Source organism: Polypterus senegalus, chromosome 12 (assembly GCF_016835505.1).
Source record: "Polypterus senegalus isolate Bchr_013 chromosome 12, ASM1683550v1, whole genome shotgun sequence".
Classification (NCBI taxonomy): domain Eukaryota; kingdom Metazoa; phylum Chordata; class Cladistia; order Polypteriformes; family Polypteridae; genus Polypterus; species Polypterus senegalus.
In genome coordinates this window covers 135103900-135128970 of record NC_053165.1, presented here as the reverse complement: position 1 = coordinate 135128970, position 25071 = coordinate 135103900, and the positions used below count along the sequence as shown (strand labels likewise).

General features: G+C 39.3%; 2 protein-coding genes across 5 annotated transcripts in view; one reads left to right on the top strand and one right to left on the bottom strand.

Moving 5' to 3' along the window:
• Positions 1-5490, bottom strand: part of megf11 (multiple EGF-like-domains 11) — a 133785-nt gene extending 128295 nt beyond the window's left edge. The window contains exon 1 of one of the 4 annotated variants that reach the window (XM_039773531.1): positions 5411-5490. The gene's annotated coding sequence lies outside the window, so the exon portion shown is untranslated. Of the gene's footprint in view, positions 1-4174; positions 4651-4798; positions 4831-4979; positions 5112-5410 lie in introns of those variants that run through there. The other 3 variants (XM_039773529.1, XM_039773532.1, XM_039773530.1) reach the window with 3 other exon arrangements.
• Positions 5491-11022: 5532 nt separating this feature from the next.
• Positions 11023-25071, top strand: part of dis3l (DIS3 like exosome 3'-5' exoribonuclease) — an 86633-nt gene continuing 72584 nt past the window's right edge. The window contains exon 1 of the mRNA XM_039773525.1: positions 11023-11180. Within this exon, the coding sequence (XP_039629459.1) occupies positions 11042-11180 (139 nt within the window). The 5' untranslated portion in view covers positions 11023-11041. The remainder of the gene's footprint in view (positions 11181-25071) is intronic.

The following is a 25071-nucleotide window of genomic DNA, read 5'->3' as shown; positions in this document are numbered from 1 at the left end:
TGCTAAGAAAATTCACTCTAGTTTAAAACCAAAATAACAAACGTCTGTGTACATCTTTAAAGCACCATACTCCCTTCATATGCAACACCAGCTGAAGTGCCTACCATTGCCTGTAAAAATAAATGTGGAAAAACATTCTTTTGGAAATTCCACACAGCTAAACACAACCCACGATGAGACAAAGAGATACACTCTTAGGCAAAAGCTGTAACTTTAGCAAGAGAATAAAAATGTTATCCAAATTAGTAGAAAAGAAAATGCTGTACGTAACTGTGGTCTTTAAAAATCACATTTTGGCCAGCAGAAAACATTATGCATGCTGAAGACAATATCCGCCAACAGCCATAGTGTATTCCTGCTGCCTGATGGGAATTGTAGTCCCTAGTTGGCACTGGTTTACGGTTTGCACCCCCTCCTGGTATAACCGCTCTCTCTCTGGCATGACATATAGCCTGCAAGGCACATACAGCATTCCGTGAAAATCGGTTCAGCCCTTTTTGTGTGCTTAGAAAACAGACAGACTTCTACACAGCTTACAATCTTATTTATATAGATTCAATTTCTGTACTGGTACACTCACTCTTGCTTATGGTGGTCTGTCAAAAATGTGATAACAATGTAGTCGATCTAATTCACCTGAAAAAACCAATACTACTACTACCACATTATTATCAGAGAATGGAAATACTACCTGGTTAGGTTCATCAAGGGATTAAGTCATTGCTGGTGAATCTGACAGAGATGCTTCTCAAAAAATCATGTTCTTGTGGATTCAATAGACATTATGCCAATTTCACAGACTGTTTTCCATATTTTATGATCTGATGCAAATTGCCCCAGTTCTTCTGATGAGATGTTGCATAGCTTTAAGGATTTCTTCAGATAATCCTTGAACCGCTTTTTTTGTTTAACTGTTATTGAACCGGTCTAATTCATTTCTTTTTAGAGACCTTTTGAACATGGTCACAAGAGCTTCACCCAAGTGGAGGACTTCGTTGAAAGTATCCATTTAACTTCTCAGTTTTCAGCTGTGTGCCACCCAGCTAGAAAACAGTCCTTGTATACCCCAAAAAGATCCTACTGTGTTCTCTGCAACTTGTTTTAAAGGCACAAGTGACTAGACTGTCACACAATTGAGTAACTGATACACATTGTCTACTAATTGCCTAAGTAAGGCATCTGCACACAACACATCAGCTTGGAGAACAAATGTGGAATTCTTCTAAAACAAATTTTTTACACATAAAACACAGCACAGTTTGGAGGCTCCCCCAAAAAACTGGAATCAACACCCCCATGGCAGTTGTTCTGATGATCAGGATAACTATTTGGAATATGTGACATCTAGGATGACCAACCAATGTGGAACTTCAGCTGGGGTGGGAGAGGTGTAACAAGCTAGAATTAAATATTTTCTGCACTACTCTTCAGGCTAATACATGTCACAAAAGAAGAGGCAACATGTACACAAAAAATAGTATCTAAGTGCAAACTTAGTTACAAGGTCTTAATTAAGCTCCGCTGACATTAGGGCGGTAAGTGCTGTTCATATCTGTGCAGCAGACATTGTCCACTAGCCACTCTTGTCACTACCTGCCACCGTAAAAACACATGCTCTAAAGCCCCAGAAGCTCTTGAAACGTACAGCTTGCTGTGTATAATGTTGGCATCATCAAATACAGAGACTTCCTAGCACCTGTCACCAGTGGCCTGGAGGCTGCTGGAAAGGTCGCTGCTGATCTGTATGCAGTGTAACTCTCTCTCAGTTGGGGGGGGGGGTTAGCTGACTGTGCATGGCATGCCCCTCTCTAACTCATGCAAATACACTGCTAACTCTCTATTGATTGATTTTAAAAAGAATTTCTAAGAGCGCTTCTTTTCAAAGCACAGATCCCCAGGGAAGAACAACTTTCAGTAGAATAAAGAAGTGTCAGATATTGAGAGTGAGAAATAAAAAATGGGTCTTCAGGGTGGTGTTGACGCAAGGGTGGTATTGGCATGTAGCTCCTGTGGGATATGAAGGTATGGCACGGAATCAGTCCAAATGCGCCTCCCTCTAATCTGTGCAAGTTGGCCCATGTAGAGTACAGTCTAATACAGCAAGGCAGCTGCAAAGACCCAAGAACCTGAAGGAAGGCCCTGCTGCAGGAGTAGATTGCAATCTGCATGGATGATGTGTCTACAAGTAGCAGATGATAAGATACTCTCTAAATCAAAAACATACAGTGTAGGACAGAAAACTGCTAGATGAGATTGCTTTTGGAACCAACTAAACACGCCTGGAAGCTCATATATTAAAATTCCCCAATAGCCAAACAGATGCTTGGGACAAAATATACTAACACTACAATGTATGTGTCCTTTTCTTTAAAAAGAAGGCATGACCTAGATGGCAATAATGATGAAGCCTATAGGCAGATTCCCAGATTGTTATGGTCCACAATAACAACAACTTCCACCTCTCTGGTTCAACACAAAGCACTCAGCCAAGAAAAAGAAAGCACTTAGTGGGACAGGCTGGCGGCCACGCCATTCTCCAGTCAGCCCATCCCCCATTTGGCAGCAGGAGCAGATCCTTTTGAGTCAAGGCGGTGCTCTCCTCCGCCTCCCAGAAGTGGTCCTCCAGAGGTTAGTACATGTCGGTATGGGGACTGCTGCATTGAGGATAGCGTATGGTGCAGCACTCGCGATAATGCAAATCAAACCCTATATAAAATGCTACTGGCCTGAGTGCCAATCCATCGTGTCCTTGGAACTCCTAACGGCCGAGCTGTGCAGCCAAAAGTCATTCATTAATCAAGTCTAATTAAATTTATTGATCCGTGGATTTGCAGCTGAAAGCCTCTGCTGGACAGTGAAACAGAGCCAGACTTTATAGAAACACAAGACTGGGCTAAACTACATCTGGACAAGCCTATCGAGCTAGCATCCCTTGTATGGTGTTAACTAAATAATCCTGTAAACATTACACATCCACAAAGTAGGCAGAATGACCCATTTTAAGAAGAGATCATTAGCACATAACACAAGATGAGGTTCCCCCCTACTGGATGAATTTGCGCTGGCAGCCATGGCAAGACACATGGGCATTTGCGCATATAAAGATTGACTGATAGAGTAAGTTAAAAAATATGGGCTTTAATTAAAGTGAAAGCTTTTTCGCTTTTGAGTGCCATTTTCAATTCAGCTTTGACTCTCAAGGGAAAGAAGCACTGCCCTCCCTGTTTCAAGGACCGGAAAATGAACGTGGGTGTAAAGATGTGCCACCTCATGAACTTGCTTCTATAACTGAATACCTTTGTTAGAATGTCATAAACAAAGCTGACTGCCATTGCTGACCATTTCCCATGAAACTGCTGGACACCCAGAACATAAAGAACACCACTGAATAAAGTCCAAAGAAGCACAATTATGGGAATTACTATTTCATTACCAAAACAGGTCAATGCCAGGCTGGTCCGCCTCAACCCTAAACTGAGGATTACATCTTGCGACAAGTGGCTATTGACCAGATGCTTTGTAAAAATTCCTAGATCTCAAATCAAGTTACAACCTGGTCAGTTACAATACTTCAAGTGCAATGGTTCCTTTTATTTCAGCTGAGGAACATTTAAAACTGTGCAGTAGACAATTTTCAAGATAAAGAGTGAGACCCACAATCAGCCCCACAGCAGTACTTGCTGGATTTGACATACAAAATTTAAAAACAAAACAAAAGTAAAGTTGATGCTAGATAAGCAAATACACTCACTCTATTACTAGCACCAACTGATGAAGATTCAGGAATGCACCAAGGTGGCCAAACTTGTGTAAAAGAAGAACAAGTAAGGGTTTGGGTGCGGTGACTAATGGCTCTGCATATTACATACCTGCTGGAATATTGACGTGGCAACCAAATCATAAAAGAAAGGAACCTCACAGCATCAGATCTCTGCTGTCATTCAACAATCCTCCTTTTATAGAGTTAGGTAAAGCTTTAAGAAGAAGGCACGCAGAGCAGCTATAGGATAAAAAGGCAGGCCACACTACACTTTAAGACACTCAAGATACTCAAAGATCTGCTAAAGTCTCTCACAGAGGTGTACAGGAATATAGATTCAGTTTCCATCCACGTGACGTAGAAGCCCCCCTCGGATAATCGGAGTGAGTCTGTGCATCCAGCCCACGTACTTACTGTCCGAAGATTAATCAGGTGTCACGGGTGCTTTTGTAGAAAACTGACCCTCGGAATATGCAGGCTGCAGTGAGGGCTGAAGTCCACATCAAATCATCATCTGTCATGATCACCATTAGTAAGAAGCTGCAAAGACTGTTTTCTACCCTCTCTCTCTCTCCTTCTCGCCGCACCTTGTTCTTTCTCATCAGAGGAGGAGATTCGCGACAGTCTCGCCCCTGGTGCAGGTGAGGATTTCCAAGCACGGACGAAACTCCTGCACATCCATTTACTCAACACTGATCTAATTTTCGCCAAACATCAATCATTAATGAAACCAATGTATCCTAATGTGCACTGCTTAGATGCATTAAATCCGAGCAAATTAACGCGTGGCTCAGTTCACTTCTCTGCGGTCCTCTGGTCACCCTGCGGCGCAACACCGAAACGCGAAGCTTTCAGCGGCGCTTTTTAAAACTGTTTTTTCACAGGGAGGCCGAACCTTCAGGGATACCGCAGATACCTCCTTCCCAATCCCAAGTTAGAACCACCTGCTCCCCAACCTCAGTGCTGGACACTGCGCTGTCCTTCTCTCGGTGCTGCGCACTTGCTCTCACACTTCCCCGTCAAACTCCTCACCCGCACCTGCTCATTCAACAATCCGTGCCGCTCAGAAGCCTGCCCAGCCTCATCATCTCAACTTAAAGCCGTCACTGTTTCGCATTCCACATAGCGCAAGGTGATCAAGTCAGCGTAACTACCCTCCCCTAAACACCTCACGCCCCCGATATCAGCAGTAACCTGCCCCTATTAGACCTTAACATACCTTGAAGAATTATTGGCACCACATGCCTTCTGGAAAGTCAAAAAAAAATCAAATCCGGAAAGCTTCGAAATTCGCTAGGCGTTCGAGTGTCAGTACACCCAACACAGCAATCCCACACTGAACACGCCACTCTTCTCTTCACTTACTGCTGGCCGGCCGGCGGAACGGGGCTGCTTTAAACGTCCGTGACGTCACCGGGTGCGCTCTCCGCTCCACGTGCGGCTGGCTTAGGGGCTCCTTGAAACTTCCACCCGGTGGTGGTTGGGACGAAGCGCGGCTAACATGAGTGTGCGTGGTGCCTTGCGAGGTACAGTTTGCCCCGAGTATTTTCGGGGGGAATGCGCTCCACAGTTCGGTGGATCTGGTACTATCTTCGCGAATTTGCGGTAACTTTATAATTATCATGTTTTACCCAGACACCCAATACAAACCCAGAGTGACTCTTCAATTGACAGGACTCAGAGACTAAAAGTCAATTGCTGTCTGTATGAAGTGCTGTCTTCATCCTCCGGGTCCCCTCAGGGCAGTGTTCTTTCGTCTCTTTTGTACATCGTCTACTTTAATAGTAAATCTGAAAACATGTCCCTCATAAAATTTCCTGATGACTCAGCGATTGTCAATCTAAGAATAAATCGAGCCATAGTCAAGTGGTAGGTGATTTGGTTAACTGGCTTGACGAGTCTTTTCTACACGTAAATTTTACAAGAACTGAGAAACTTATAATTGATTGTAGAAGAAACAACATTCACCGACAGGTAACAATGATCAAAGAACAAACAGTGGAGACTTATTGACAACTATAAATATCTGGGGACGATAATAGACTCAAAACTGACATTTAAGGAAAACATATCAGCCATCTGAAAAAAGGACAGCAGTGCCTCTACTGTTTAAGGAAGCCAAATCTTTTTAATGTGAGTTCTTCCATCATGTTACTTTTTTATAAACCTTGGATTGAGTCTGCTTTGTTTATGTGCTGCTGGTCGGATTTGGAAATATTAATGTCAGTAATAAAAACATAATCAAATTGTAAAATAAAACAAATAAACATTAAATAAATAAATAACAAGGTCTCAACAGTCCAATCTCACTGATCTGTTTAACAAGCAAGTATTATGGAAAGCAGACATTCTCAGTTGTTGCCTTTAGGTTACAGGTTCAAGGTTCCAAGGATAAAATGCAATAGAATCCAATCTCTTTCATTCCAACTGATATTAATCTTCTAAATAAGTTCAGCTTTACACAGGCTGAAATCATAGGATGAACAGTTAGCATTTTCATCAGTTATGTCTAATTGTTGGTTTAATTATTATATCTAATATGTTTGATCTAATGTTTCACCATAAGTGCTCACTGCTATATTTTATTTATTTGTATTAAAATTATGCTTGACAGCTGTATTCTTTGTTGTTGTGCTTTTAATATTATGTCATTGTCTCTCTGTGTAAAACCTGCTGATAAACCAAATTTCCCTCGTGGGACAATAAAATTGAATTTAATTGAATTAAAGAACACTGCATTAACAAAAAAAAAAAAAAAAAAAAAGGTTCTTTGGGTATGTTACTATTACTCCTCTAACTTAAATTCACTTTACTCAAAATTAACAGGTTTTTATGCTTCATGTATCTATCTCTAATATACCTGACTCAGATTTATTGGATGTCACATTAAGAAGTATAATTTGCATATAAATAATATGAATGGATTTCATTGCTTTAAATAAGAGCACCATTTGTAGAAATTATTTTTAGGGTATATTTTCCATTACCCAATCATCTTAGCTTGACTCTACTCAAAATTTGTCATTACACATCTGTTTTAACTTGATTCAACTGAAAATGAACATGTTTGTTGACTTTGTGTATTTAGTTCTAGTACACTTGACAATTATTTTGGTTGTCATAAGAACTTAATTTTTGTATATAAAAATCAAATGACTGTGGTGGGCTGGTGCCCTGCCCGGGGTTTGTTTCCTGCCTTGCGCCCTGTGTTGGCTGGGATTGGCTCCAGCAGACCCCCGTGACCCTGTGGTTAGGATATAGCGGGTTGGATAATGGATGGATGGATGAAAATCAAATGAATGTCATTGTTATCATATAAGATGCAGTGATGTCATATCAGCTCATTTTTGTTTTATATTTTGCAGTGTGGGGGAGAATGGTTTTCAAGAATGGTTCAGCAGTTTTGGGTAATTTTTAGTGGCACAAAACGCCTTATTAACATAAGCTGAGTTTATTTGCATTGAGCAACCACCCTTTTTTGTAAAGACATCACAGAGTTTTAGCAGTCTTCACTCATTTGTCTAAGAGAAAGCTGGACATAACAGTCCATAAAGTGCCAAAGATTTGAGCAAGTTTGTCTTCTAAATAAAGATGCCAGAGTGGTTCTTTGGTGCAGTGCCATAGGGGAACCATTTTTGGTTCCCAATAAACACATTCACATGAAGGTTCCAGAAAGAACCTTTATTTATTTAGATTCATAACCAGGTCCATACAGTAAATAACCAGGAATAGATGGCAACAGATCAGTGAAATAGCAATGGCTTAGGAATTTAAAAGGACTCTTGCTGCATACAATAACTCAGGCGAAGTCCCGTTTTTATTAATATGTTAGTGTTCTATTACATAGCCTACATTACACTAGACATTTCAGTTTTTTTCCTACATATTAGGAAATTTTTCAAAGCACAAAGAACCAACATCATATGCAAAGAACTCTTTCCAGAATTAAATGGTGCTTTGTCAAGCAATAGTTCTATGAGGAACCACAAAACCTATAGGGAAGAACCACAAAATAACTTTAAAGAACCAGTATTTTTATGACTGTACAGTAGTCTTCAAATCTTCTGCACACCCTACACTAAATGAGAAGGCTTTACTCCTTGTGGTGACTGGCAGTAATTTAATATATTAATTGCCTAGGTATGATTGGCTACTTGGTAATGTTATTTACTGTACTAATGGTGTGGTTATGGTTAGCAATTTGACAACTTGCTAGTTTAATTGAAATCTAAAAATAAAATTTCTAAAAACAAATATTTGGGGTTTATTTAATGGATTAGAAATTATCATGCAATGCACCAATGTTCAATCAACATACTGTATTTACATTTTGTTAACATTCAGTAATTTGTTAAAACTGTTTTTCATATTTGTCAATCACTCAAATGAATTACATTCACCTAATTTCTTACAGTCTGGTTAGAGTAACTAACTTAAACTGAGTTTAAACTGCTCAACACAAGTACATTTAAATTTTACACATAAGTGTATTAAGTTCCTCCAAAAAAATCATGTTTTTGAGTAGTATTTAACATCAGCATCCTCTAAAATGATTTTTCCCTGTTGTGTCCTTCACGGGCACAAATCCAACTGGCAATGTGCCATGCACTTGGTTTAGACATTATTATTATTATTATTATTATTATAGCAGGCAGTGTAGTGTAGAGGAAAAGGCTTGAAACTCTGAGTTTGTGGGTTCAAATCCCAATACTACAGTGCATCCGGAAAGCATTCACAGCACATCACTTTTTCCACATTTTGTTATGTTACAGCCTTATTCCAAAATGGATTAAACTCATTTTTTTCCTCAGAATTCTACACACTCTACACTCTACAAACTCCAGGCGGGCTCCCATGTGCCTTTTACTATGGAGTGGCTTCCGTCTGGCCACTCTACCATACAGGCCTGATTGGTGGATTGCTGCAGAGATGGTTGTCCTTCTGGAAGGTTCTTCTCTCTCCACAGAGGACCTCTAGAGCTCTGACAGAGTGACCATCGGGTTCTTGGTCACCTCCCTGGCTAAGGCCCTTCCCCCGCAATCGCTCAGTTTAGATGGCCGGCCAGCTCTAGGAAGAGTCCTGGTGGTTTCAAACTTCTTCCACTTATGGGCGATGGAGGCCACTGTGCTCATTGGGACCTTCAAAGCAGCAGAAATTTTTCTGTAACCTTCCCCAGATTTGTGCCTTGAGACAATCCTGTCTCGGAGGTCTACAGACAATTCCTTTGACTTCATGCTTGGTTTGTGCTCTGACATGAACTGTCTACTGTGGGACCTTATATAGACAGGTGTGTGCCTTTCCAAATCATGTCCAATCAACTGAATTTACCACAGGTGGACTCCGATTAAGCTGCAGAAACATCTCAAGGATGATCAGGGGAAACAGGATGCACCTGAGCTCAATTTTGAGCTTCATGACAAAGGCTGTGAATACTTATGTACATGTGCTTTCTCAAATTTTTTATTTTTAATAAATTTGCAAAAATGTCAAGTAAACGTTTTTCACGTTGTCATTATGGGGTGTTGTGTGTAGAATTCTGAGGAAAAAAATGAATTTAATCCATTTTGGAATAAGGCTGTAACATAGCAAAATGTGGGAAAAGTGATGCGCTGTGAATACTTTCCGGATGCACTGTATATCACTGTGCGACCCTGAGCAAGTCACTTAACCTGCCCGTGCTCCAATTGGAAAACCAAAGGAAATGTAACCAACTGTATTATAAATGTTGTAAGTCGCCTTGGATAAAGGCGTCAGCCAAATATGTAAATGTATTATTATTATTATTACCTCTTTAGAGACACATTTATCCAAGGTGACTTATAAAGCAAGTTACTATAATATTAAAATAATTAGAAGGTGCTAGCTTGTTTGCACAGCCTTGGTACATCCCTTCAGATACATGCCGCGATTGGCATCCCCCCTTTTCCCATCCCACCCCTTGTACACACGTTTCCTACCATGCACGTGCCATGCCATGGTTTGGCACTATAGCAGCGTTTTTCTTAAAGTAACCCAGTCCTCCCCCAAAGCAAATTACTCCTTGAAACCAACAGACTGTATAGCCAGATTTTGTTTTCTCTTTATGTACCCTCCTTGGTAGGTGTGTTTTTAAGAGGTACACACCCCTTGGCAAAAACTGATCAACTGATTGACTAATTTTATAACACTGTCTTGTGGCACCTGTTTGCAAGCAGTCCCCGAGACTGATATTTACTCGATTGTGTTGATCTCTTTTGTTGGTTGCTTTGAATAAAAACGTCTTCTAACCAAATGAATGTAAATGTTAATATTCCTCCAATGATGAACAATATTACCGTTGTCCGTAACACTACACTATCTTCATTGAACTTATGTCCCAAACTGGCGAGTTCGTCTACATTACCACTATGTATTTTAAAAGAATACCGGTGTTCCCTGAATTGCATTGCTTTGCGCAACTGATTGCCTTACAGCCTTTATGTCTTCAAATGCCTCAAACTGTCTGGCGATTCTTCGCCAGATTATTATAAAAAATATTGCACTGCAGCATATCGGGTAAGTGTGCTTCACCCCATCCACATCAAACTACACGGTATTGTTTTCCAAGGTGTCAGTTAAACGTCGCGAGTCGTTCCATTTACCCGACCACGAGAAGGAAGCCGGAAAGGTTGAGAACACCTGAGCCCTTCTATTCCATGGAGCAATATCGGCCGCAGTGCATCCATTGTACTTTTCGCATTAAGTTAATTTTTTTCCCATCTTAATCATTTTGTGTGACTGCCTGGGCCTGACTTCGAGGGCATCGAATGGTTAGATCCTGAATTAAGATAACCATCATGCGACAGCCAATTTCGTTCAGTGCTAATCGATAACACTTTGATGTCCAGCAGACTTTTTGGCGTCTGGGCTGAAATACTAAAAATTAATTTATTTGGACAAGTGAGCACAGTGGGATTTGCAGCTATAGGTACAACTGGACAATACAAGCAGCTACTCGAGGATACGCTGTCGTTAACAATGTCGTAACAAATGTTCGCATACAGTAGGAGGCAAGCAATCAAGACGGGGCAGTTGGCTGAACAAAGAGTCTGCTGCTCTCATTATGTTACACTTTTAATATATTTGCATATTATTTAATGATCGATACCTTTTTTCAGTAATAGCGGAAAACAAGCAAACAATGCACTTGTCCCGCGGGGAATCGGAATGCTAAGCCCGTTAAGCGTGCTCAGAAACTAAAGCTTTACCTTCCCGCGCCAGGAGGGGGCGTGCCACACACAATTCTTGGCTGCTGTGCAGCCAATGGAGGCCATGCTGAAAACCGAGAAGATCCTACACATAAGGAGTTCCAGGGGTAAAACAGTGCGAGTCGTGCGGGAGCATTATGTGAGAGATGCAGTTCCCTGTTATAGCTCTCTTTGTCCTGGTTCGTGTCAGAACGGTGAGTACAGAAAGTCGTTTTTCGTGTTGTTTAGTGTTGCGCTTCCAGAAGCCGCGGCCTAGTTTGCGCGCCCATTCAGAAGACGCCTTCTGTCACAGCGGAGAAAGCGAAGTTGTAGCCGTTGATTTGCTGTCAAACCATTATGTAGCCGTCTCGCCATGCTAAAAAAAAGTGTTCAGAGTTGTTTGCTAGGTCCAGTCGGTCGGGGTTTACGGCCGGTGTGAGCAGTTGTGACTGCTGCTCTCTACCCGAAGCAGCGGGTTTGCTAGCAGTCAGTAACCGAGTGGCGTGCACTCTTGTGTGCGAACGGATCTTTTAAAGCATACTGGCCGAAATGGAATCTAGTTTGCGATTGCGAGGTGGGCGTCGAGGGGGGGAAGAGCTATATTAAGGTAAAACTGCAGACCACACGAGAGGTCTTCCCGGGAGTTAGTACAGCACAGCGGTCATATTTAATTTTCATTCCAACCCCATTCTTAATTATCCAGATAATTAACCAGTTATTGTTGTAACAGAACTTTTTGTAAAGTGAAGTTCTTCATTCATGCATATCAGTTTGCATACGGAGGCTTGCAGAAATTTGCAAGTGTAATTTAACAGCACATTAAAAATGATACATTTACACTACCGGTCAAGGGTTTTATGGAAGTGAATGCAGTTTAACGTCTTAATATTTCGTGAATTCAAGGCATACAGTATATAAATAAACAATGGCAAATAATAATTCAAGGAATAATTTTATTCCAATTTTTGATTCATCAGAGTAGCCACCCCTTGCTGATCTAACAGTCAAACTGGTAACCCATTTTATTCAAAATGTCAGTCACTCTGTGCAAGTCACCAACTCTGCCTTCAGCAAAAGAACCCCAGACCATCGCACTTCCTCCTTCATGTTTGACTGTTGGTGTCACCAACTTGCTGGCTTACAAACACCTTGCACAATGAACCGAAGATTTCAAAATTTGATTCATCGGGCCGTAAGACTTTCTTCCAGTCTACAGCAGATTTTTCAAGGCCCTATTTTGCCCTTTTTGGAAGGGCTTTCTTATTGCCAGGTGTCTTGTCAAACCTGCAGCACAAAGTCTCCTCCTCGCAGTACAAACTGAGATTTGCTTTATTTGACCTTCTTTGTTAATGTGCATGAAGCTCTTGTGCTGTGAGGTTCCAGTGATCACACAAGCTGGTGACCCTCAGAAACTTGTCTACTGATTGGGTTGTGACTTTGGGACTGACTCTTCCTATCTGAGTTTCTTCCAGTTTCCAATTGCCTGGATTATGTAGGACACCACTGTACTCACTGACACTTTTATTTTTTTGCAGTTTTTTTAAATGAAAGATGTACACTTCTGAGGGCAATAATACTGTTTCATTTCATTTGTTAATTGCTGTTTTCTTGTCATTATTACTGGAATATTGTCCAGTTAGTACATCAGAGGGTGTAGTGACACAGTCCGCTTTAAGATGCCCAGAGAGCTTTAAGTAATCGACAGAAGCTGGGACACCTGTGTAAATTGTTTGCTTCAACTTTCAAGACTTCATTTACTTCAATTTCTGCAGCACATCTGTAGGTTGTAACCTGTTAATTGTTCCATGAAAAAGGTCCATTTGTAATATTCTGAAATTTCCTTTTCTTTCAATTTTTGCTAAGCTAAACTTGAAATTGAAACCTCTGGCAATTTATTGCTTACCTTTTCACTGCTTTAGGTCATTCATTGCATGAAATGCAACTGAATACATTTGGAGAAAAGCTGAGTTGTTTCAAAACCTTTGACTGTTAGTGTATAAATGTAGAAAATAAAATGTTTTATTCATTTAGAAAAGCCAATTGTTGTGAAACTGGATTACAATCCCCCAAACATTAATTTCCATGTAAATGGAAGTTTGGTAATGGGGTCATTAAATTTAATGTTGAGTTAAGTTCAAATTCTTCTGCAATGTTCAAAATGTCTGTGAAAAATTTAAACTATTTTTCACTTCTTAAGTTAAAATTACAATTTCTGTCAGAAAATGTAGTTTTTTATGTATTGTATAAAGGTTATGGATGACTACATCCCAGTAAAGAGAGAAAAATGTAGAACAAGTGGTTTCTGAGATATCCACCCTGGATGCCGAGACACAGGGCAGTTTTTTCATAAAGTTATCTTTGTTGGGGAACCTTGTTTTTACAAGTAATTTTGTTACATTACTTACAAAAGTAATTAAAGCTGTGCGATGCATGGGTTGCCCACAGCTATTATTTTCTCCATGAACCGAGTCATTGATAGTCATTAATCAAGAAGTACTTAACAACAAGAGTGATACAAAACATTCCTCAATGCATTTATTCAAAATAGTGTCCAAGCAATGAATAAAGTGCCGTGCTTTCTTCTGTAAGTAAATAATCCACAATAAAAGCAATGTTCAAGTGGAGGTTATGATCTCAATAAATAAATACTCCTAATGCAGGCAAATATCAAGTTTCAAAACACAGGATCAGTTCTTTTCAGAATCTTGTGCCTCAGTGCATCCTCCTATGTTCATGTCCCTGCTGCTAACCCATAAAGTCTGCTCAGCTTCATGAGTGCCCTCTGGTAATGACTGTCACCTCTCACTTGCTCGAGTTCTTAACTGCCATCCACCACTGTCTCCTCCCAGCACTGTCCCTTGGTGACTTTGGGATCTTTTTGAGCAAGTAGCCTCCCCTGCTCTCTGGATGCTCAGCAGGAATGACTACTTCTGGAGTGTCACTGCTCTGCCCAGGGCTGTTTCCCCAAACACCATGACGACTCTGTGCCATATCAGCTCTGCCTTGATTCCGGCATTCTCTTTATACCTATTTGTCTTCCACTTGTTTTAACCACTGTCATTTTATTCGATCTGTTTCTCTCCTCTTTCCCACGCTACTTTTAAATCTTGTGGGTGCAGGTGCTCCACCTGACAACCTGTGGAATGTCAATAGAGTATAGCTGAGCTAATCGCACCCGCTAGTATTAAGTAGTCTGCTTGCCTCCCCAACATCCCATGGCCTCACAGCTTTGCAGCAGCGCTCTCCTGTACCCACAAACCTGAGTTTTTAGCCCACATTATTTTTAATGAAAAACACACATTGCCAGTAACCCTTTAAAGATGTTTGGGATTTTTCAAGTCAAAGTTATTTCTTCACAAAAATGGTGTATATGCATTTGTCATGAAAAATTTTGTTCTAAAGTTTAAAAAATATCTTGCCTTCGCTTGTGCTTTACAGTTGAGGCTAATGGGGCATCACTGGAAAATAAAAGTTTAAAAACTATATATCCAAGACAGTTGTTGAGTATTGATCCACATCTTGTAATAACGCACACATTGTAAAATAGTTTATTCATACCATTTTTAAACAGAAAAACACCAATATTATAAAATTCAGTCATTTTAAGAGAAGATCAACTGTGCATGTCATCTTGGAGTTTGTGTTCTTGTGAAATAATCTTTCACAACCTGGAGAACGATTTCCTTTTGAAAGACCAAGTCATAGTAAACTTGGAAGTGTTTTGATTTACCTCCGTATTTATTCTTGCACAAGCAACTAGAAAACATATTTACCATTAGATAAATAGTACCAGGTATATGCAATAATATTGTTTTCCAGATTCCATTTGTTGTCACAAACGTGTCAGAAACATGGAAGGCATGTTTTCTTATATTGAAGCTTTTGCCACTTCATCAGTTAAGTTTTTAGTCTTCTATTTCTTTGGTGGTTCCCCGTGCCCCATTAGTCTCCATTTTAAAGTGGCGGTGAGGGCAAGATTTTTTTATTTATTTATTTATAACACAGGCTGCTGTATTACCAATAGTGCTGGGAGGTATACCGGTTCATACCGAAAACTGTTTATTTTTGTTATGATATGGATTTTTCTTATACCACAATACTGGTTTAAATAGCCTAAACAACGTTTGGAACGTGGCGCAGCAGGAAACTGTTTAAGGGGGGGGAGTTTTTTCACTGCTACACCGCTAAACATGCATGCAATGGAGTACATATGTTAGTGGAGGTATTGAGCGGTGATAATGGACAGAGATCATTCCAAAACTGAAGCTGTAGCAGGCGATAAAGTTGAACATGATGACACAGAAGAACATTTGCTGAATAAAGGAGTCGCATCTGTTGTCTGGAGATTTTGGTTTTAAAAGGTCGGAAGTGGACCAAACAACTATTTACTGCAAATACTGTTGAGCTGAAGTTGTCTTCGGCGGTGACACGAGCAATTTGCTGCACCACCTTAGCCACAAACATGCTTTAGAGTACCATGAATGTATGGAACTAAGATTGGCACCCTTCATGTCCTCGGGTAAAACTGAAAAATCTAGAGGACACTCAAGTCAGATGTTACTTGTAGACGCATTTGCTAGAGGTACTGCCTATGACAAAAAAAGCAAGCGGTGGATCGAGATAACCAACGTCATTACAATCCATATAGCTAACGTGTCAGTGGACAGAGATTTTTAACATTAACAGAAAGTGTAGTTGGTTTACAAAAAAATTTACTATTTATTCCTTTTCTAAGACATGTTCAGTGCAATACAACTTTTGACAAGCACCTCTGAATATTTTACTAAGTGTAAGTGCCTCTTTGGATGGTTGAAAATATGTTGTCAAAATTATAGTTTAAGTTGTTCGCAAAATTTGTTCAATTAAATGGTTCTATATTTTGACTGCAACTGTAATGCAATTCGATTCCTTCTCTTCATTAGTGCCACCCCCTTAAAAACTATCATTTTATGGGGCAATGCAAACCTGTATTAATACTTGTGTGCACATTAAAACGTTTTTTTTTGTACAATGTACAATTCTTATGACCGTGGAATAGGTTATTCTTAGCCAGTCTACTGCATGGGGAAAAAAATACTGTTGAATACCGTGAAACTGGTGTAATTTTGAAGAATACCGTGATATAGAATTGTGGTCATACCGCCCAGCACTAGCTACCAGATCACATTTTCTGAACATATTTATGCCAAATAGCTAGATCAAAACTAAACTGAGACTCTTATTGATGTTTTTGTTACTGGATTGCACGCAGCGCACACTTTTTCTGCATGGCTGTACGATTGAGCTGTGCAAAATACTATTATACCGTCTACCACTTCTTGCCTTACTCCCATTGCTGCTGCAATATTCGTTGGCTGTCAGTGACCCTAAACTAGGCCAATTAAATTTAGCCCTTAGCCCATGCATGATTAAATGTATATTGGTAGCTTTGTTGCAGTTCTTTTCACTTGATCGTACGCTACATATGTGCTTCACCTTTTGCTCCCTGGCTATCACCAGATGGAGTGAACACGCGTGTACACATTGTTACTGAATAAATGTAATACTAACACTAATGCAAAATAACACTTTTTTTTGGAATGTCAAGAATTAGCTGTTGTAGTAATGCATATATATATATATATATATATATATATATATATATATATATATATATATATATATAATATATAATTTTTAAAGTAATGCAGGGATTTTTACATCAGTAGAATATTGCATTACGATACTCATTACTTTAAAACGTAATCTGCCTATGCAATATACCGGTATGTTACCATTAATGCATTGCCTACAACACTGTTGGTATTTATCTTCAAACAAGTTTTGTCATGTTTGCCTTTTGGCTCCAGGCATATTGTTTTTTTTTCAGTATGTATATCTGTTTCTTTCAAAAATAATTTAATGTATATCCAAATATAACTGTAATAGAAATTCTTTAATTTCACAGAGATTTTTATAATCTGATCCATTTAGTCATGAGACCCGACCTATTCATTTGCAGAATTTTTCAATGAGTAGTTTTTGAGATACATAATTTATTTAAATATATATGCACACGCATACAGTGGTACATACAAGTGCACACATACACTCACATTTTTAAGACCACTGATAGCCTGTATGCCATACCTTAGCACATGCTTGATGAGGAAGAGAAAGTTATGAAGACTGGATCAATCTGCTTGTCAATGCACACACTCTGTGTTTTGTTTCAAATTAAATATTATTTAAGTTGTTCATGTGATTCAATTTCCTGTTTGTTGTACTGCACATTTGTGTACATAATAAATATCATAGGTTAATGTACTTGATTTTGTATCCTTGTACAGTACAATTGGTAGTATAGTGTAGACAGTATGTTGTGTGTTTGTGTGTATATATGCGTTTATGTCTGCACACATATGAAGACAACATCAAATTGAATGTGTTACTCTTGCTGGTAAAATTATAGTTGTTGTGAAACTGTGGATTATAATTCCTCAACCTTTTTACTTTTTATTTAACTCTAAACAGCTTATTCAAGCAACAGTGGTATTGTGAATGTAGATGCCTTCAAATTGTGAAGACATGGCTATGCACTGTTTTTATCTATTTTTATTTGCCCATCATTATTAAAATAGATGCTTTATTAATCCCAAGGGGAAATTCATTTTTCATTATTTCTCAGTAGGTGATACTTTTTTGTCCAAGAGGACAATGCTAAATGATAAAACAGATACTTGAATAAACATGTCAGTAGCTTCCAGTATTAATTGGCAAATAGTAGTCCAAATGGTCAATAACTAAACTACTGCATGTGTGTAGGAGCTGTAGGTCATCTTTTATAGCTTTACAAGGGAGAAGATGATAAGATGATGTCTAAGGGGGCAGTGGTACACCTCTGGCATAGAAGATATGGTACAGACTCTTCTACATTCTTCCTAGCCTGTTGTCACATAAGGGCAGGCTGTAACATTGTGAAAATTCACCCTTTCGTTTTTTTTCCTGTATGCTATGAAGTTACAGCTTTCTGTGGTATGCATATGAATATTAGGTATATATGCTGTACTTGCACATGGAAAACTGCTTTAAGGAAGATTAGACTTCTTTCTAGCTGCTTAATAGCTTGATACCTGGACAGCTGCCTTAAGCAAACTGAAACTTTTGCTTGCTACTTTATAGTGCCCCATGTCTACAGCTTTATTGGGAGGTTTTACTAGTTGGCATGAGCAGTTCAAATGGTTGTCTTCTGACCCGAATGTCACTCAACACCTGTGCCACTTATTCATGCAGGTGCCTGCTGACAGTACTCTTTCCTGTTGAAGGTGTCACTTCTCAGTCACTGACCCTTGTGGGAATATGACAGACATCCACACTAGGTTCCTTTATCACTATACCAACTAATGAAACAAGATGTACTTGCTATAGTAACAAAGCAAAATTAATAAAATGGCAATAGTGGCAAAAAGCGGGATATGTATATTAGAGGATCCTTTCTCTGAGGACACAGGTAATGCGACTCCCTTCAAGCCTGAATGCTTAGCTGCTTAAAAGTTTTTTCAGACCACAGAGGCTTTGTATCTTGTCAGTTTTAGTGGGAATGCATATGTCTTGTCTGAGTTGATGGTGAAGATCTTCTCTCTTGCTCTTTGTACAGCATGCATCTCAAACTTTAAGGAGTTTCAGCACATAGAGTTAACAGTGATTGCATTAATGAATGATAATCTGAAAACCACTGCTGTGTTTACATTCCAAAATTTTGTTCTTTTCCCAAACTGATGCTTATGCCAATCTTATTTTCCCCAGGCTTTTTAATGTTGTTTCGCATTCCAGAAGTAAATGTTATGTCTAGCAGTCTAGGTTTTTTTTTTGTTGTTATTGTTTGGTGGGATGGAAATATTTAAGCATCTGTTCATGAACATTTGATATATGTGCATTAAAATGTTTTAATCTTTTATTTACCCTGAGTTTGTAGTAGTGGCTTACAAAAAGCTGAAATGTTTTCATGGAGAACAAAGTTCTGAAGAACTGAAGTTTTTGATTTAATACACTTCACTGGGGGCCAGTACTAAATAACAGCAAACAATATTTAAAATGTACCTGCAAAAAAAATCTCAGAATATTGGGTTTGTACAATTTAATGTTTCATAATCCAAGTCATTAATCCATTTGTACACAATTTCAAATAACTCTTCAAGTCCTCCACTCCTCCTTGGCCGCTTTGTCTTCCTCCTCCTGACACAGGCTCCTGGTGTGGTGGCTGATGGCTCCTTTTATAGCTCACCAGGAAGTGCTTCAGGTGCATAACCACCTGCTTCCGATTGTACCTCCAGGTGTGGCTGAACTACGGCCCAGACAAGCCCAGGAACCCCTGCAGCGCCTCCTGGTGGCAACCCCAGATCCCAACAGGCCTGTGAAGAACACCATTTCCCATGGAGCCCTGCGGGTTTCTGAGGCACCAGTGTCACCCAGGCGGGTTGCCACCAAGTGGCCGGGGGAAGTACTGTGCAGCCCATACCTGCTCCCCTGGAACATATACAGAAGGGGTGTCCCACAGGTCATTTTTATATACAAGTAGAACCCATATGTGTGTGTTTCAGGTAAAAAAAAAACTTGTTACTCTGAGGCCTTCATTTTTTAATAACCAAAAGTAGTAAAAATGCAGTTTGCAAGCTGAAATTCAGCATTGTAAAATATAATTTTTCCTTTTTCAATGACATTAAAACTAGTCTTTTTGAACTTTCTAATAGCTGAGCCATGTAAATTTGATATGGGAAAACATTAAAGTTCATAAGAAGAAAATTACCTATATCTCAAGGTGAAATTGTTAAAAATGAGCAAAATGTATTCCTGAGCTCGGAAGGTGTGTATAGTTCACATGCCAAATTTTATCAAAATTATAAACGGTGATGGGAAAGCTAATAAAAATGTATCATCCCCTCTACTCTGAATTGAATTAAGCAGGATTAAGAGTATCATGTAATCTTTCATTGAATCCATATAGCATTTGTTCAGAAAAACAAGCAATGATATATAGTGTAGTTTCTTAATAGTGAAACATTTGAAGCTAAATAATAAATGTACAGATTTCTTAAACATGTGTGGCTTATGGGAAGGGAGAGAGGGATGCCTTTAGATCTTTCCTCTGCTCTCAACTCCTGAAGTGTTGTAATAGGAAAAAGACCACTGTTTATTTTGAACTGGTTTAGTGGGAAAACATTTATTCACTTTTAGAGCAACTCACTGATGCAGTGATTCACTCTGGTGCTTTATTTCTCCAAATCTGGTAGTTACATGTATTTGTGGTTTTCTTCAGACCTCTTAAAACCATGCATTTTGATTTATTTGGCAGCTCCTTGGTTTATAATGAGTGCATGCATCATACAGGTAACTGGTGTTCCTTATAGTCCCAATTATGCAACCCTCCCATTTTAGCAATACAGTAGACCAAAGCATGGACAGATTGACTGGGCCTTGTTTCTCCTTTACTATGTAATGAAAAAGCAGACTAATTAAAATAGAAATCTTAAAAAGACTGCTTTAATATAAACATCAGAATACAAATGTTCAGTATTGCTCCTTTTCAAGAAGTATTACCACTAGGCAACAACATGTTAACTTTTTTTTTTGGTCACGAGTCAATATTCGCAATTCTTACTGCATTTTTGTGCTGTATTATCAGACTTCCCCACACAAGGGTTTTAAGTGACACACAAGTAAAATTTACAATGAACGTATATTTACACTATATATCGTCAGGGAGCATCTCCCCTAAAAGGTACATGTCTACAATTTTCTGCTGTATTTGGCCTCAGGAATATCCCTATTAAGGATTCAGGATTAGTCGGCAAGTATACCTGGTCTCCTTGGTATTGCTTTTTATTTCTGAAATGCCCTTGTGAAACCATTCAACATGCTCATGGCTGAATGGTCCTGGATTTCCATGGAGAAAGTCTGAAAATGTATAAAACAAACAGCACTAAAAATTTTACTCTCCAATTTAACTTTTAAAACACTTGTATACCTTAATGAGGGTCTATATACTAAGTAACTAAGTATAGATAGATTTCTTTGTCCCCACAGGGAAATTTGGCCTTTAAGAGAATCTCATAAATTAGTAAATCTACACCAGAAAGACTGGAAAGAATGACAACTAAAAAGAGAGAAAAACGTCTGCAGTTTCTGTTGCAGTAAGGCATTATGCAAGTGTATTGCCACTGGTCTAAAGCAACCCTAATCAGGTTTCTTGACTTCTGCTGAATAATTAAAATGTACACATTGTTGGTATGTCAGAGAGAGGATGTGCAGCATTGTTCATAATGACACTCAGTTTTGTTTTCGTTCTATCCTCCACTACTACCTGCAGGGGGTTTAGAGTACATCCCATAACTGACCTTGCCTTTAAATTAGCTTGTTGATTTAGTGGGCCTCTCTTGAAGTGATGTTATCCGTCCAACACATCACAGGTAGAAAATTGCACTGGTCGTCTGAGACTTGTGAAAGGTGTCACTTCCCATGTTAAAGAAATGCAGTCTCCTAAGGAAAAAGTCAGCTCTACCCATTCTTTGCAGTTCTTTTGTGTAACAATACCAGTCCAGCCTGTCATTAATGTGGACCCCTGAGTACTTGTGCCAGTGCACCTCCTCTACATGCACTCCATAAATCAGGCATGGGCAGTCCGTCCTGAAGCGCCGCAGTAGCAGCAGGTTTTTGTTCCAACCCAGTTTCTTGAGAAGTCAATTATTGCTGATGAAGTGCTTGCTGCTCAAGTGACATTTTAATAGTTCATTTTGGTGGTCTTGCTTGTTAAGGTTCCTCACCCTTAACTGCTTATTTCAGTCTTAAACAGTTGCATTCAGTATTGTTAATGGCTCTTTATTAGCAATATGATGCTTTTGACAAAGGCGCCAGCAGCTCTCCAAATAATTTGTTTCCATTTACACGTGTGGATTCATCATGTACTGTTTGGTTTAATAAAACACTTTAAAGAGAAAAATGTTACAGACTGGAAATGATCCATTTTAAGCTTCAAATCATTTGGATGGTATCCTTGCAAAGGAAACTCTACAATATGTGATCCTAACATTGCAGACTAACAAGCTATACAATTAAATAAGGTCTGAAATGGGCCAGAATTGGTGTCCAAACAATGTCTAATTAAGCAATCGGGCTGGAGCGAAACCCGGCAGCTACTGCAGCCCTACAGGACAGATGTTGCCTATCCCTGCCCTAAATAGTGACTGGGTTTAGAGGCTGTTTGGTGCGTCTAAAGTCAAAAACCAGTTACTTAGGTTTGCTGATATTAAGTTGAAGTCAATTCTTTCTGCACCCAGAAGCAAGGTTCTCCATCTGACTCCTATACACTGCCTCTCCTTCCTTCTTCAATGATGCAGATAACTCACTAATCCTGCTTTTTGGAATGTGTTCATGATTTGCCTGTTCCAGAAAGAAAGATTTGATGAAATCCAAGTTGGTTACTTTTGCAGTCAATGCACTGAAACTAGCTAGCAAATAGCAGGTTTAACATAGAGAATTAATGCTTTGCCACCTCAGTAATTAATGAGCAAAGACCAATCATAAAATCAAAGTTTATAAATGTCCTGTTAGTGCTGGTGAAATCTGCACTTCTATTTTAAGAAGCATAAAAAAAATACAATAAAATGTTGAGAATGTCATGCTCCTTTCTAAATGAGCAATCAACATAGAAGCAGAACTCCTTCACCAAACTCTCCCCGGATAAAAGTAATTGGACCCAAATCGGACATTCTGGCATATCCAGAGGAGGGTCTACATAAACATTACTGTTTTACATTTGAGGCTTCAATGATCAGACATTCTCCTTAAGAACTTTCTGGCAGAGAGCTGAATTTATGCTTCCCTAAATTATGGCAAGTTGCACAGGCCCTGAAGCAGCAAAGCATCCCCACACAATCATACTACCACAACTCTGTTTGTCTGTGGGCAAGACTTTTTGAACATGCTGATTTTCCTACTCACTATGGTGGTCATATATTGGACCTGATTTGTACATCTGGCTTATCTGTTGGCCACACTTATTTCAGTGATTTGGGACTCTCTGATCATAAAGCAGTACTTTTGACTGTCTGATTACCTCTACCTCCTGTTACCTGTAAACGTCAAATTTCTTTCAGAGACCTTAAAATATGTCCCTCTATCCTTGCTGGATCCATTTCTGATCTTTTTTTGTCTTCCCCCATTCCATAAACACTAGATAGTCTTGTTGACTATTATATCTCACACATTCATTCAGCACTAGATAAAACAGCTCCTTGAAAACATAAGGAGGTTTCTTTTAAGCGTTCAGCTCCATGGTACAATTCAAAGTTACGATCTATGAAGGCAGCTGGCCAAAGCCTTGTGAGATTGTCACGTAAGACTTGCATCACGTTGCATATCCAGGCTTTCTCTGACCATCAAAGGAATTAAAGGGATGCACTAACTGCAGTCAAGAACATACATTACGACACAATAATAGAAAGTGGCCATGATAACCTAAGGGTTTTGTTCTCTGTAGTTTATAATCTACTTCCACCTGCATCTGGCCCAATTACCTCCTCTACTGAAGTTTCCTCTACTTTTTCTGTAATAAAATCAAAGATTTAAATAATTCAACATAAATCAACAATCTATATCTTTTCTTGTCTGCCCACTCCATCCAGCTCCTTTTCTAAATTTTCACCAGTCACATCTGCATTTGTTAATGATTAGCTTTGTAAGTTGAGCTTGACAACTTATGTACTGGACCCCATCCTCACCACAGTTCTTACATCCTGCCTTTGTGCCATAATCCCAACAATTACAATAGTAATACATCCCTTGACACTGGCTTTGTGTTAGCCACTTTTAAAATTGCTTCTGTAACCACAATATATAAAAAAGTATGGTATTGATGCTGACAATCTTAAAAATTTTCTGCCTATTTTTCACTTACCTTTTCTGTCAAAAGTTCTTGATTGTGTTATAGCCTCCCAACTCGCCAATTACGTAACATCTAATAAATTGATGGAACACTTTCAGTGCACAGCTGTGAAATTGCTCTGTTTCAGGTAACTGATTTGCTTATGGCAGCACACACTGGGCAAACCAGCATATTAATTTTGTTGGATCTTAATGCAGCATTTGACACTGTTAGACATGGCATTCTAATGTCCAGAATGGAGAACATGCTGGGTACCTCTGGCACTGCCCTCCAGTGGTTTGAGTCCTATCTGACTGATAGGGAAGCATTTGTTAATCTTGGCAGCAGCAGGTCCAGCTCGGCACCAGTCACACAAGGAGTTCCTCAAGGGCTCTGTCCTTGACCCTCTGCTCTTCTGTATCTATATGCTTCCCCTTGGCCATATTATTTGTAGTTTTGGACTGGGTTATCATTCTTATGCAATTGATGCTCAACTCTATTTCAATGTTAAAAGCAAAGCTTCATCAAAGCTTTCTCAGCTCACAACTTGCCTCAGTGAAATTAAAACATGGATGGAGCATAACTCTTTAAAGTTGAACTGCAGCATAACTGAACTCCTGCAAATTGACACTAAAGCGCAAATTAAGAAAATGAGTTCCCTTTCAGTCACTCTTGACGGTGATCTCATCAAACCACCTTCTAATACAATGAATCTTAGTATCATTTTTGTTTCCTCCCTTTCTTATTCCATCCACATAAACCACATTAAGAAACTTTCTTACTTTCACCTCCGTAACGTATCCCATATTCGCTCATTCCTCTGCTTTTCTAATGCTGAGAAACTTGACCATACTTTTATAACTGTAACTCCCTACTGGCAGGTGTCTCTAATCTTGTATCACAGCTCCAGCTGATTCAAAACTCTGCTACAAGAGTCCTTACATGGACCAGCAACAACAAACGCATCACACCTATCCTGCTTCGCCTCCACTGGCTTCCTGTGTATTACAGAATTGAATATAAATTTCTGTTATTAACCTACAAAGCCTAAAATGGCCTTGCACACGACTAATTCAGTGACCCTCTTCATCACTCTGCACCTGTTTTGCCCACTAAGGTCCTCTGATTCTGAGAGTCTTGTTGTGCCCCTCACTAACCTGCACTTTATGGGTGACAGGGCCTTCAGCTATATAACACCTAGCCTTTGG